This window comes from Herpailurus yagouaroundi, unplaced genomic scaffold (genome assembly GCF_014898765.1).
Source record: "Herpailurus yagouaroundi ecotype Mexico unplaced genomic scaffold, PumYag 195, whole genome shotgun sequence".
Lineage (NCBI taxonomy): Eukaryota > Metazoa > Chordata > Mammalia > Carnivora > Felidae > Herpailurus > Herpailurus yagouaroundi.
The window spans coordinates 1,665,023-1,678,534 of record NW_024412426.1 but is presented as its reverse complement, the minus strand read 5'-3'; the positions used below and the strand labels follow the sequence as shown (position 1 = coordinate 1,678,534).

General features: G+C 46.9%; 1 protein-coding gene across 2 annotated transcripts in view; it reads right to left on the bottom strand.

The window, feature by feature from the left end:
- CAMK1G (calcium/calmodulin dependent protein kinase IG) overlaps positions 1-13,512 on the bottom strand; it is a 29,203-nt gene that overhangs the window by 2,552 nt on the left and 13,139 nt on the right. For both annotated transcript variants that reach the window (XM_040446331.1, XM_040446332.1), the window contains 7 exons: positions 10,963-11,091; positions 8,206-8,280; positions 5,623-5,761; positions 4,859-4,982; positions 3,422-3,497; positions 2,242-2,354; positions 1,398-1,476 (listed from right to left, as the gene is read on the bottom strand). In XM_040446331.1, the coding sequence (XP_040302265.1) occupies positions 1,398-1,476; positions 2,242-2,354; positions 3,422-3,497; positions 4,859-4,982; positions 5,623-5,761; positions 8,206-8,280; positions 10,963-11,091 (735 nt within the window). The remainder of the gene's footprint in view (positions 1-1,397; positions 1,477-2,241; positions 2,355-3,421; positions 3,498-4,858; positions 4,983-5,622; positions 5,762-8,205; positions 8,281-10,962; positions 11,092-13,512) is intronic.

Sequence of the window (13,512 nt, the reverse complement as noted above, 5' to 3'; positions counted from 1 at the left end):
GAGTGACCCACCGTAGGAATGGGCTGGAACCAGGCTCCTCTGTCCCCCTGGGCAGGTCATTAGGGGGCCAATGCTTTGGCAAAACCAAAATCTTGCTTTACAGCAGGGTCGGCAAACTATGGCCCGTGGGCCAAATCTACCCATTGCCCATTTCTGTAAATAGGTCTCACTAGGACACAGACGTGCCCATTCATTCAGGTATCAGCTATGGCTACTTCCAGGTGATAAGGGCAGACTGAGTAGTTGCAGTACAGATGATATGGCCGGCTAAGCCTAAGATACTGACTCTCCAGCTTTTCACAAACAAGGCTTACCAGCTCCTGTGTCAGAGGGTGCTTGGGTTGCCCTCTCTGTTAACTCAAAGCTTTGCTTGGAACCCATCTCCTCCTGGAAGCCTTCTTGAAGGAGGCCGCCCAATACAGGCTGCCCTTGCCCTCATCATCCATTTCTACGTGTTCCTTAGACATTTGCCATGTGTGCAGTACTTTCTAGGTACTAGGGACGCAGAGGAGCAACACATGTTGCTACTGATTCCTGGGGCTTGCCAGTGTAGGGGTGGAGCCTTGTTCCATGCCATGAACTAGAGTCATTCATGTAAGCTGTGTGATTGATAAAGAGAAGTGAGGAGGGGTACCTGGCTTGCAGGAGCCAGGGCATCAGGGAAGGGCAGAAACTGCTCCGGTCCTCAAGGATGCTACATACAAGGCAAGAGGCAGGACATTCTAGGTGGTGAAAATAGTATGACCCCAGGTGTAGGTTGGAAAGAGCTTGGTATATGGGGTAGGGGAGAGCAGGAAGAGAAATGCAACTCTTAGGCCTCTCTGTAATAGAGGATGTGTGTCGGGAATTGGGGGGAATAAAGTTGGAGGTAAAGGGTCAGACCAGAATGGGGAAAACCTGAAAAGGCACAGGAATCTAGGCTTGCTGTGGTAGGAAGTAGGGAGCTACTGGGAATCTTGAGCAGGGGTGTCACATGAGAAAAGAAAGTGTTTCAAGACTTTATTTACTCAGTTTACTGATTGGTTGCTTTGTGATTCCTCACAAATCGCCTCACTTGGGATGATTCTCTTAAGGACAGGGCACAGCTGCCTCTTCCTGGTGCCTCTTGCACAGCTGGTACTGAGGGTTGCATCCTAGTACTGATGACAGAGGCTGGTTGTGTCTGTCTCCTGCCCTTGATGAGATGATGCAGCCCCCACGTCTGGGTCAGAACCCACTTCATTAAATGCTGTTTGCATCTCTAGCTGGACCGGATAGACAAGTCTATGCTCCTTGGATGCTGCAAGAGTAAAGAGCTCAGGGCAAGCAAACTCTGGGGATACACCATGTGAATGAGTCATCATGGCATCTGGGGAACCAAAAGGCTAGGGTCCAGACCCCACCCCATCCTCACTCACCAGGGGTGCCTCAAAGCCTTCTCACAGGTGTACCGTTCATTCGGGTCCTTCTCCAGCAAGTGGCAAATAAAATCCTTGGCTAAGGGGAGCAATCAAAGACACAACTAAGGGCCAGATTTCGTGACTGATGGAAATTCACTTCCGGGCTGGTGGGTGGCAATGAATGCATCTTTAGTTAATCTTCCAAAGAGGCAATTTTAAGAGTCTTAAAAGAGAAAAAAAAAAATCCAAGCCACCTAACGACAACCCACCATAAACCACCAAAGAGAGGCTCTACGTAGCCTCACCCACACAGCACTGCAGATACATCTCTTATCACGAGGCACCAACATGCCTGCACGCCACGAGTGTATTCGTTTGCACCATTCAGGCGCAGGCACCCACACGTGGGCACACATGTGAATGCTGCCTTGTCCCAGCGCTGATCTGCACTTAATGGGCCCCACAACATGTAATGATTGCCTTCTCTCCCACATACAGACATTGCATACTCTCAGTCTTGATATCTGAAAGGAAAAACTTGGCCTTGGTTTTGCTGCTCCTGCCTGGAACATTCCCCTGTGCCTCAAGCTGCCCTCCTGGCCCCTCATCTAAACCACCTCCCCTCTTTTACCAGGTATGCTGTGGTTCTGCCTCCAGAAAACAAAAGCCTAAACATTGGATGCAAATAATTTATTTGGCCTTTGAGCCAGATGAAGATTTCTCCACTCTCTCTGGCAGCCTGGTCTATAAGTTTCCCTAGGGACTTTCAAGAGCCAGGACTGTCATCTTTTGTTAAGCTCTTTTCTCTTGGCACCCTCTGCCTTGAGCCTGTCATCTTGTCCTTCACATCTGGTAGCCTTACCTGACTCAGAAATGTCATCCCAGAATGGAGATTCAAATTCATAGTAGCCCTCCTTGATCTTCTCGAAAAGCTTAGACTCAGTTTCTTCATAGAAGGGGGGATACCCGCACAACCTGCAGTGAAACACGGAAGGAGGTATGCTGCTAAACAACCACAGTCTCCCTGAGCCAGCCTCTCCCTTCTGCCTAGCCTCCACTATACACAGGCATGAGCTAAGGATCTCCAATCAGCAGTATGAACAGGTGGAATCGAGAATGATGCAGGCCCCATCAAGTGTTTATGCAGGAGCCAAAGCTTGGAACAGGCAGCCCTGGAAGGCCCCTTTGTGCATTGTTCCCCCAAACCTCTCACCACCTCTCCTATACCTCCCCTGACACTTAGATAGGTATACAAGATCTTTAAGAGGGATGATAGAATGTCTGCTTGAATGTAAGTTTCCTGAGGGATTATTTAGGCTATTAGCACAGAATAGACAATCAATGAATATTTGTTAAGTAAATGAATGAGTGACAGTAGTTACTCAACATAAGCTTAGGAAATAGAGAACTGAATCCACACTAAGGGGTAAATGACAGGTTATTTTCCTAACAGCAGAGTCTGCTATAGATGAAGAGGAATGGTGGGGAAGGGGTGATGAGTAGGTTAGTAAAGGAGAACCCAAGAATATGTGAAGAGGAACAATGACCAGATTCATTCGGGCCATCATTTTGCTTTGGGCTGACTTGCCAGGAGAGAAATTTGAGATGTGAACATTGTACCCACTTGACTTCCAAGCTTGGCTTGGCCTCCCCTTTTTCCATTGCTCATTCCATAGAGCGGGACTCAACACATTTATATAGAGTAAATGGGGGTGGGGTGCAGGAACAGAGAGTACCATATGGCTCAACAGTGGGTTCACACTGAGCTCTGTTTTTATAATCTGGTGGAGACCAGGACAGAAACCTTTGGAGCTGTGTGCATGAGTAAGCGTGTGTGTGTATGTGTGTGTGTGTGTGTGTGTGTGTGTGTGTGTGCGCGCACACACACACACATGCATGCAAGCACTCGCACATGCACACGTGTACATACACATGCTTTGGAGGTGGATGTTGCTTGAGGAGCTAAAATAGGGGAGGGGAGAAAAAGGATGAGCAGGTTGTGAGATTTCCCAGGAACTGAGCCAATGACAGCTTCTACTCACAATATGTAAGTGATGACGCCAATAGACCAGCAATCCACAGCCTTGCTGTAGGGCTTCTGTGCCAACACTTCCGGAGCTACAACAAACCAAAGGCAGAGTCAGGGCTGGGACAAGAAGAGAGGGCCGAGGGGTGAGGGCTGAAGGTCAGGATGAGGCTTAGAGAAGAGGACTAGGAAAGTTCCTGGGATGGCAGTGTTTCTGTATCACTGAAACTTTTCCTAGGGCGGGGACGGTGTCTCTCCCATCTGACTGAATCTTCCGCCATCAACCTGGAAGGTCCCCATGACAGGGCCTATGACTCTTACATCAGACTGGGAATCTCCAGGGCTACCTTGCCCCCATCAGATGTAGGTCTATGTCTCCCCACACAGATGGGTTAGCCCAGGGCTGGGCTTGTGTGTCTGTGTTCTGATGGGGACATCTGCCAAGTAGGGGCAATCTCTCTCCCACTAGACTGGGATCTCCCTGGGGGCAGAAACTGAGTCATCCCTCTTAAAATGAGGAACTCTTAGAGGGCAGGTGATAACTGCTCCATCTGTCTCTGGTACCTTCTGAGGGCAAGGCTGTTATCCGTATCAGACTGAGAGCTCCATGAGAAAATGAGCCAGGTCTTCCTCTGAATGGGAGCAGTAGAGGGCTACTTTCTGTATTTATCCCAGATCCCAGGGATTTGTACTCATTGGGACTCGGTACCTACTAACTGACCTCTCTTTGGGGGTGAGAGCAGATTTCCTCTTAAGTTAGAGTTCTCCTTCCTACTACCGTCCTCAACCAGGTGATGAGTGGTGAAGAGGGAAGGGGCAGGAGTGGACATTCTGAGTTTTGGCTTTCTCCCCATGAATTTTGGGGATGCTTTCACCTGGTAACTTGCCTGCCTTACTTTTTGGGGGGCCTTGAAAGCCTGTTGTTTAGGCAGGAAGTCCCGCCTCTGCCAGTTTCCTAGGATGTTTTCTTGGGGATACGTTTGGGCGGGAGCATGCATGCCTGAGTTCCTCGGCTTCAAACTCAACACTATGCCTCTGGGATACCACCAACTGGTGGGTTGTAGTCTCCTGTGGAAGTGGGAAAAAGGAAAAGGGGTGGCTAGTGGTCAAACCCTTGGCAATCTAACGATCTCTGGGTTTGTGATCTTGTCTCTGCCCCTGGTTTAGCTGGAGAGACAAAGGCAGGAAGTTAGCCAAAATAATGAGAGGCAAGTATAGGCAGGGGCTGTTGGAAGAGTTCAGGGGTAGGCTGTCTTTAAAGATGTAGGGTTTGGGAGCAGTAGGGGTAGTTCCAGACATACATGGATTTACCCTAAGCCTCATAATGAATGCTCTCCTGGGATTGCCCCTGAAGTTGAACCCTGTCTCCTTATAACCACCCCTCTCTGTTAAGTAATATCCATGAGGTTGAATGCAGCCAACTGGTTAACCTTCCTCCTGTCCCCAGACTCACCCACATAGCCCGGGGTCCCACAGGCAGTGGACATGACTCCACTCTGTTCCATCTTGGACAGACCAAAGTCTGTGATCATGATCTTAGAATTCTCTTCAGGGGTTAGGTACAGCAGGTTTTCAGGCTGTGGGAGAAGAGCAATACCATGCAGTGTAGGATATAATCATCTGAAATACATATTTATTTTCCTCCCCTGATAGAGAATTTCTTAGGAAGCTACGCTCTGGGCTCCTGACTTCAAGGACAGGCTCATGTCCCCCAGTTCTTCCCTCCTTCCTCCTAGCTGCAGCTCCCCACCCCATATTGAGTACTCTGTATTTTGCTTATGGCCCTCAGGTTGCTCATCTTTGTAGCCATTAAAGAACTACTCCCTCCCCCTCCTCAGCCCCAACTACCCTAAGACTGTTTTTTGAGGAAATCAAACCATAGTTAATTGTCTCTGACCTTTCTAAAGTCTAGTGTGTGCCTGATGCAATGTTGGCCTCCAATTACTATTTATTTCTTCTGATTTTGAGTGTGGCTAGGTTCAAGAAACATGTGCATTCTCTTGGTATCCTAATAGGGTGAGGCCTAGGGCAAAGTTCAGGAAGAGGCTGAGATGAAAATTAACAATGATTGTTCAGTCATTCAAGATTTGTTTAAGGGATCCAACAAATGATGAGGTTGGTCCAACCCTCTCATTTTACACAGCTTAGGCTGCCCATGACCCATGCAGCTTCCCGAAGGGTCATTCTATTTCCCATTGAGGACTCCCACTCGGGCACCTTCAAGTCTCTGTGGACGATGCCATTCTCGTGGAGGTATTTCACTGCTGACAAGACCTGCTGGATCACCAGGCTGGCATCCTTCTCGGTGTAGACACCCCGCTCCAGGATCCGGTCAAAGAGTTCCCCGCCAGAAACACTGTGGGCATAGGGGCAAGCGCAGGAATCCAGGTCAAAGGGACATAAGTGCATTTACTCTGTAGCTATGAAGACACAGCAGTGGCAGAACGGGTGGGTGCCCATGGCCTAGGTAGGGAGGTCTACCTTAGTTTGAGAATACCTCCTTTGGGTGGTGGAATGATATCACGAGCGAGTCATTTCTTTGGGCCAACCATTTCCCTCTCCCTAGACACTTCTTTGAAGTGCAAAATGCCCCTCGTTAGAGTTAAGCAAGAAGCCAATAATCCCTTAGTGGACACACACTTAGCTGCCTATTTTCCTGACTGAGGACACAGGGGCCATGATGAAAGAAGAGGTGAAATTGAAATGAGGCAAAACAGGAATGAGGTGTACACGTGACACAAATTGTGCTCGTGTCAGGATTTCTGTCCTCACTGGAAAACTGGGCTACTGACTGCCGAACTTGTGGGTGGAGTTCTAGTGCTGCTTGGAGACTCCAATGATAAGGTATCTTAGGATTCAGGGGAGCTTCAGATCCACTCTGCTCCCCATCTCTTGAATGCCATCTACACTATTTTTGCCAAGAAGTTTCTTAGCTCGTCCTGAAACACCTCTGAGGCCGACAACTCACTACCCCTAAGACAGACTGTTTTATCTTTCACCGCCTTCTTAATATTTCTGTATATTACGACGGAACCCACTCCCTGTAGTTTCCACCAGCAGATAGCCCTTCTACCCACTGGGGCCACGCAGAGCAAGAATACCACCCTTTCACGTGGATCTCTTCAAGTATGTGAAGACAGTGAAATGCTCACCTGAGGCCTTCCCTGGGATAAACATTTCATGGGCCAGGGTTTCCAACTCTTTCACAGTCCTTGCCCCCTTGTCACTGTTCCATGACACCGGATGTGGACGTGCACACATCATAGGACCATGCAGTGATGAGGAAGGAGAATTTCTCTAATCAAGATGCACACCGCCCTACTCCTTTTGTTTCTGTCCTGAAGCTCTGGGCTCTGCCATAGGATCTAGAGGCCCAGGAGAAAGACAGTCTCTATGCACAACTAGCAATTCCTGACACGGGGTGGCCTGGGTCCTAGAGCTGGCACCCTCATAGGCTTTCCACTCTTTGGTGATATCTGAATCTGCCCGCTTCCCTGCCTCCCCTTAGCTGGCTATCTAAATGTGTGCTAATCCTGTTGAATTGGCCTCATTAAGGTGCCACATGGTCCCTGCTCATTTGTTAATGCTGTTCTGCACCCCTATCCCCAACCTCACTCCCTTGACCACCTGCTCCCTCTAGTCACTGGGCCTCAGGTGAGCCTTGGAGTTAATAGGCTGCTTAGGCCTGAATCAACTCATTAAAGTTTCTGAGGAATCAGCCTGTTAGTCAAAAATATTGCATCTAGCCATAGAGATAGCAGAGTGGTGTGTGTGTGTGTGTGTGTGTGTGTGTGTGTGTGTACTTTATAAATAGAAGTTTCTCTGAGTCCAAGGCTGAGCACTTGTAGGAGCACCGACCAACTCCTACAGCATTCAGTCTCAGACAGAACTCCTATTTATATATGACAATGATGTGGAGACCTTTCTAGGGAGGCACCATTTCTGTCCCACAGATGGACACACACAGTCACAGCCTGTTTTTAACTTTGGATGGATCTCTTTTGAGAAAATCTTTTTTTTTTTTTATATGTATCAAATTGAAATCTGTGTCGTGTGGTTTCTAATCCCACAGTAATTTTACCCTAGAGTGGCATTAAAGTATTTAACGTTAGTTTGATGGACTGACTGGTCAAAATGGACTCAAGCCGTGGCGCCCGAGAAGGGTTCTGGAAGGTTCCCTGCTATGCCAGTCATTATCCCTTCAACTGTAGCATTGTGGGGAGGTCCAGAAAGTCTGAGGGGAGTGGCTGGGGCACAGGGGAGGATGGATGGGTTGGAGTCACAGCTGCTGCCAGAGTCGCTTAGCTGACTTGTAGCAAATACTTTAGGGGCACCTGGATGGCTCAGTCAGTTGAGCATCTGACTTCAGCTCAGGTCATGATCTCGCGGTTCATGGGTTAAAGCCCCATGTTGGGCTCTGTGCTGACAGCTCGGAGCCTGGAGCCTGCTTCAGATTCTGTGTCTGTCTCTCTCTCTGCCTCTCGCCTGTTTGCGCTCTGTCTCTCTCTCTCTCTCAAAAATAAAGAAACATTAAAAAAATATTTTAACGATCGGTAAGGCTGTCGTGGTACAGACCATCTCAATAATCAGTCCTAGTTCTACCCTTCGGTCCACACAGAACATGTTCATGACCAGAGGCATACTTAACCTGAGAGAAATCTTAGCATTTGAGAGCCTCTTGAACTAATTCTTGATCTCATCTTTTAAATCACCGTACTCCCCTCACCACCGAGCAGCTTCCTCTAGGCCTCCCAGGCCCCCAGAGACGTCTGTAGAGGAAGTGGGTCACCTTTCACTTACAGCTGCATGACCAGGTAGTAGTGAGTGGTGCTCTCATAGATGTCCTCCAGGGTCACGATGTTTTCATGCTTGATCCTGGGGAAAAGGAAGGGTCATGGTACGTGGTTTAGGTGTCCAGACAAAGAATGGACTTTTTTATTTCTGTTAGAGACTTTGATGACAATATTTAGGAAGAGTGGATCCTTGTGAAACCTTCCTAATAAATAGGTGGTCACAAAGAAATCTTAAAGATCCCAGAGTGGTGTTCAATCCATATTTTTGAATGGATAATTGATCATTCTGCCTTCAGGGAACCAATATTTTGTGACTACTCCAGAAATCTCTTTAAACTTTGCCAAAAGAGAAAGTTAAAATACCTGAAGAAGGCCAAGGGAACACCCGAAACTAGATTATTTTACAAAATGGGTATCCAGAAACATCCTCGAAGAAAGTGGACTGCAGCAGAAGAGAATCGGGTTAGTTAAGCCTCCTCATGGGTAACCACAGAAGTAGTGTTGCAAAATTCTTATTCCGGAATATTTTGAGAAGCCGGGAAGATGCTATTTTCTGGGGTCAGTTCTGTGGAATGTCTTTGTTGCTGATAGTAATTCTCAACCAGCGGCTCTTTTGTCCCTGGGGGAATATTTGACAATAACTAGAGACATTTTTTGTTATTGTGCCTCGGGAGGGGGTAAGAGCTACTGGTATCTAACGGACAGAGGCAGGAATGCCAGTCAATATCCCATAATGCACAGTCCACCACCCCACCACCCCAATAAAGAATTATCTGGTCTAAAATGTCAGTAATGCTGTGTTCAGGAAAATTTGCTCTAGGTTCTCTCTGAATGGGATTACTCAAGGGCCAAGGCAAGCAGAATAATCATACTTGCTGTGGGGCTTGGCTTCCCGGGCAGCAATTCTGTGCATAGGAAGAACCTTTCTAGGAAGTTTGGTTCATGGCTGGGTAGCATAGGGGTTAAGAATTTGGACTCTGAGTCAGTTGGGTTTGAGTTCAGATCTGGATGAGATACTTATGAAATGGATGACTGGCTGGTTTTCTTAAATCTTCTAAGCCCCACTTTTTTGGTTTGTAAAGTACATCTCTCTCAGGGTTATATCAGGATTAAATGCATGCAAAATGCTTAGTATAGTGCCTGGGGAATAGTAAACACATAATAAACAGTATCTAAACATCTTTAAGTTTAATTTCTAAAATTATAGACCAACTGCAAGTGGGTACCTGATGGATTCAATTACACTTACAAGTTGACAATACTAACATTAATATATCATTTACTGAACAAATCTTTACCAAGCATCTATGCTGTTTAGGGACTGATGATACAATACAATGGTAAGAAAGACCACCATAGTCCTTGCTCTCAATGAGTCCACAGTCCATCTCTGTTCTAATCTCTCTGGAGTCCAAACTGGTATCTCCAGCACCCTCCATGTAGAGATTGGGGGATACACGTATTCAATATGTTCCAACAAATTTCTTTCTATTTCCTTCAAGCCTACACATCCCTTTTGTTCTCTATCCAAGCAATGACATTACCATCCACCAAATCGCTCAATCTCAGCATCATTTTTAGTACTTTTCTCTTTTATACTCGAAGCAGTCGATCCCAAGCCCAATCACTCTCTCTCTTGAATCCAGTCTTCTTGCTGCCACACGATCCTGCTATTACCTTTGCTTGTATCCTCACCCATTGTCTAGATTATTGAGAAAGTCTTAAATCCATCTTCCACCATGCTTAAGAGGCATGGCTCTAAAATATAAGTCTGATCATGTGATTCCTTACTAAAAATTCTTTGATGACTTTTCTTTGCCCACGGAAAAAAGTCAACATTCTTTACCATGGTAGCCAAGACCCTTTATAATCAGATCTCATTTGATTTCGTCTCCTGTCCCTTGATGATCCTTACTCTAAGCTCAGGGGCTTCTAACACCGACTCTTTCCTAACGTCCGTTGCACTTACACAGTTGAGTTTCTGTTACTCTCAGCCTGAATTCCCTTTCTGCATTGCCTCTCCTGTCTCCATTAAATCCTACTCACCTATCAAGGTGCCTCTTCCTTAAAAATGTACCTAATACCCCATACTCATAAAAATGCACATGTAGGGGCAAAATGAATCTCTGTATTTTTCAAGCCTTGCCTTCTGCTACTATTGGCTCATGTCTAATGGGATTAGAGTTTGTTATGGGCACCTGTCTCTGCCCAGAAAATGTGAGCTTCTGAGGATAAGGAATTTTGTAGGCCTTATTCTTGTGTTCCTAATGCCTAATACACTTTTGGCATACCATGGGGATTCCACAAGGCTTTTTTGTTTGGGTCCTGCTGTAAACAGTCAGATGGTTTGTTAGTGTGGCCTCTACCATGATGGCTGGGGTGCTGAGCCTATGTTTGCTTTGGAATAAAGTCAAAGCAATTTCTAAATCTTCTGCTTCCTTAATTACTGATTCTTCCTGCTATTGGCCCTAGTTGATTTTTGTTCCATTGAGCTAATTATTCTCTGGTCTATGTGCACAAACCAGGTCTGCTATCAGTTGGTTTGCTAGTCAGTTTGCTGCCCCCCACAACCACCCCCCAATCAGCAGAAGCACCTGCCTGGCTTAACTTGGCCGATTGATCCAATGGACACATTAATGCAATCAAGGGGAGTAAGTAATGCCTTTGGGTGTGGAAATCCATCTTCAGTCCTACTCAAAGGTAATTTGTGAAGGAAATGTTATGATCTCACAGTTGTACCCGACCAACCCTAAGACCCACTCACTTTTTCAGCACGGCAATCTCATTCTCCAGGCTGCTGTCCCGGAAGGCAGGTGACTTCTTGATGCACTTCAGGGCAAAGAGCTTCCCAGTCATCCTTTGCTTCACCAGGAAAACTTCTGAAAAAGCTCCTCTAAGTAGAAGACACCAAGAGTTAAAATTAGTCCTGGCTGGCTACAGAACATTGTTAGAGGCAAAACCAAAGGGTAGATGAAGGAAGGTGTGGCTGGTAATTGGTTTCCATTGTCACTGTGGGTACCTGAGGAGCTGTACTGAGGGTAGAGCCTATCTTACATCGAGCCCTGTGTCCTTTCTCTTGGGAAAGAAAAGATTCTACTACAGACTCAGGCACTAGATGGATGCTATTTCCCGATTCTGTGATTTGGAAGGGACACCCAGGGACTCCGCTTTGGTTATGGAGAGATTTCTCCATTTGGCCAACCCAGTAAAGAGAGGCCACCGCAGAGTCAATTTACTTGCCTTCTTCCAGCATGTTGAAGCGTGGCACACTGGAATGGCAGCTGGAGGTAGCACTGGGAACAGGGCTCAGGCAGTGATGGAACAAAACTCCCCTCTCAGTTTTAGATGGTGATAATTATCTTGAGCCAATTACCAAAGGCTAAGGGGGCTGAGAACCCTCTCATTCAGTAGGATCTATGAGAATGAAAGACAGAACCCAGCAGCTCTGGAAAGGTTTTCTGAAGAAGGAGAGGTTAGAACCCAATGGAAACACAGGGTAGGATTCCAAATTATAGCTTTCTCGTTTTGAAGGGGGTTCTCTGGAGACCAGGCTATTGAATAGCAGTTAGCTAGCCATGGATGTTGGAGCCCAAGTGCCCAGGTGAGAACCTCAGCTTTTTGGGTGACAAGTCACTTAACTACCCAGTTTCTTTACCTGAAAAGTGGGAGTGTCAATAGTATCTGATTCAGAGTTGTTTAGAAGATGAAATGAATTAACATACGTAAAGTGCTTACAAGCATTCCTGACATCTGTTAAATTACATGTGTCAGACACTATTATTATTACTATTATTAGTTGAATACCATTAGGGAGAACACCTGGTAGTAACAAGAGGCAATAGGGTTTAAGTGAGGAAACAGCTGAGCCATCGCGTCCCCTGCCATCTGGGGATTTTAGACTCGGGGCCCAATAGCAGTCAAGCTCGTGCAATGGCTTTGAGGATCTGCGTTAGGAAATACTTGGTGTGGGGCGCTTGGCTGGCTCAGTGTGTTAAGTGTCCGACTCGGGTCGTGATCTCACGGTTCAATTCGCGAGTTCGAGCTTCGTGAGTTTGAGCCCCGTATAGGGCTCCGCACTGACAACGTAGAGCCTGCTTGGGATTCTCCGTCCGCTCTTCCCCGCTCACGCGCTCTCATGCTTTCTCCCTCCCTCTCAAAATAAATAGCATTTAAAAAAAGAAAGAAACTACTCAGTGTTTCCTGGGTCTGAGTTTCCTGTTTCCCCCAGCTGCACTTGGAATTGAATTAATCAGAGCCTTCAGAGCTTGCTCCATTCATTCATTCGTTCATTCACTCATCCCTTCAATCAAGATTTATTGAGCACCTACTGAGTCAGACACTGGAGATAAAAAAGGTAAGTGTTTCTGTTCTTAGGAAGCCTGCAGACTAGTGAAGAACGCAGACAAATGAGCAATTAACATTGGATTTGAAAGATGTTATTAGACATTCAATGAATGCTTGATTATCTGACAGAACAGATAATCCGCGTGTTAGTTAGGCGCTTGGATTAGTATCGGTCTTGAGAGTCTAGTGTGAGAGATGGACACATACAAATAAGCAGGGGGTATCATGAGACCACCGACAGCGAACATTTAAGACAGGGCCTCTGCTCTGGCTGGGCAGGATGCATGGCACACAACTCCAACACATGCCAGTCACCTTGGAACCGCTGTACATGTTCATCCAATAATTATTACAACACTTTCCCCCCAGCAGCTAGCAGGCTAGAAAACAAGGGCACCTTTTTCTAACGTGCACACAGCGATCGCTTGGAGCAGCTAAGGAGCCCGTCATCCGTGGCCCTCTGACTTAACACCCTGAACTCAGTTTTCAGGGATGAATGAGAGTTAGCCCAGCGAACAGGTGGAAGTGATGTCTCAGGAGGGGGTGAAAAAGAGGTAGAAGAAACAGCATGGAGGCACAGGACAGCAGGTAGGATGGGGCTGCCAGGGTCCAGCACCATCTGCGAAGTACGACGCAGGGAATACGGGCACACGAGTGGGCACGAGTGCCAAGTCCTCCACCCGGTTGCATACGGAAAGTGCTCAATAAACGTGTGATGGGTGGATGGGTGGAAGGAGGGAGGAGGGAGAGGTTTGGACTGGGATTAGCTGTGTGTTCTACTCCTCTTTAGATCCCACTTTCCCTGTTATAAAATGAGAGAGTTGAACCACGTGGCCTTCAAGATTCCTTCCAGCTATGACCTTCCGGGACCCAATTTCAGAGTTCTCCCTTTCGCCTGTACGTGGGTGGTACAGCTGACTTCAAAGCCGATATCCACTCTGGGTTCTCTTGTGGAATGCGGTCAAATTCC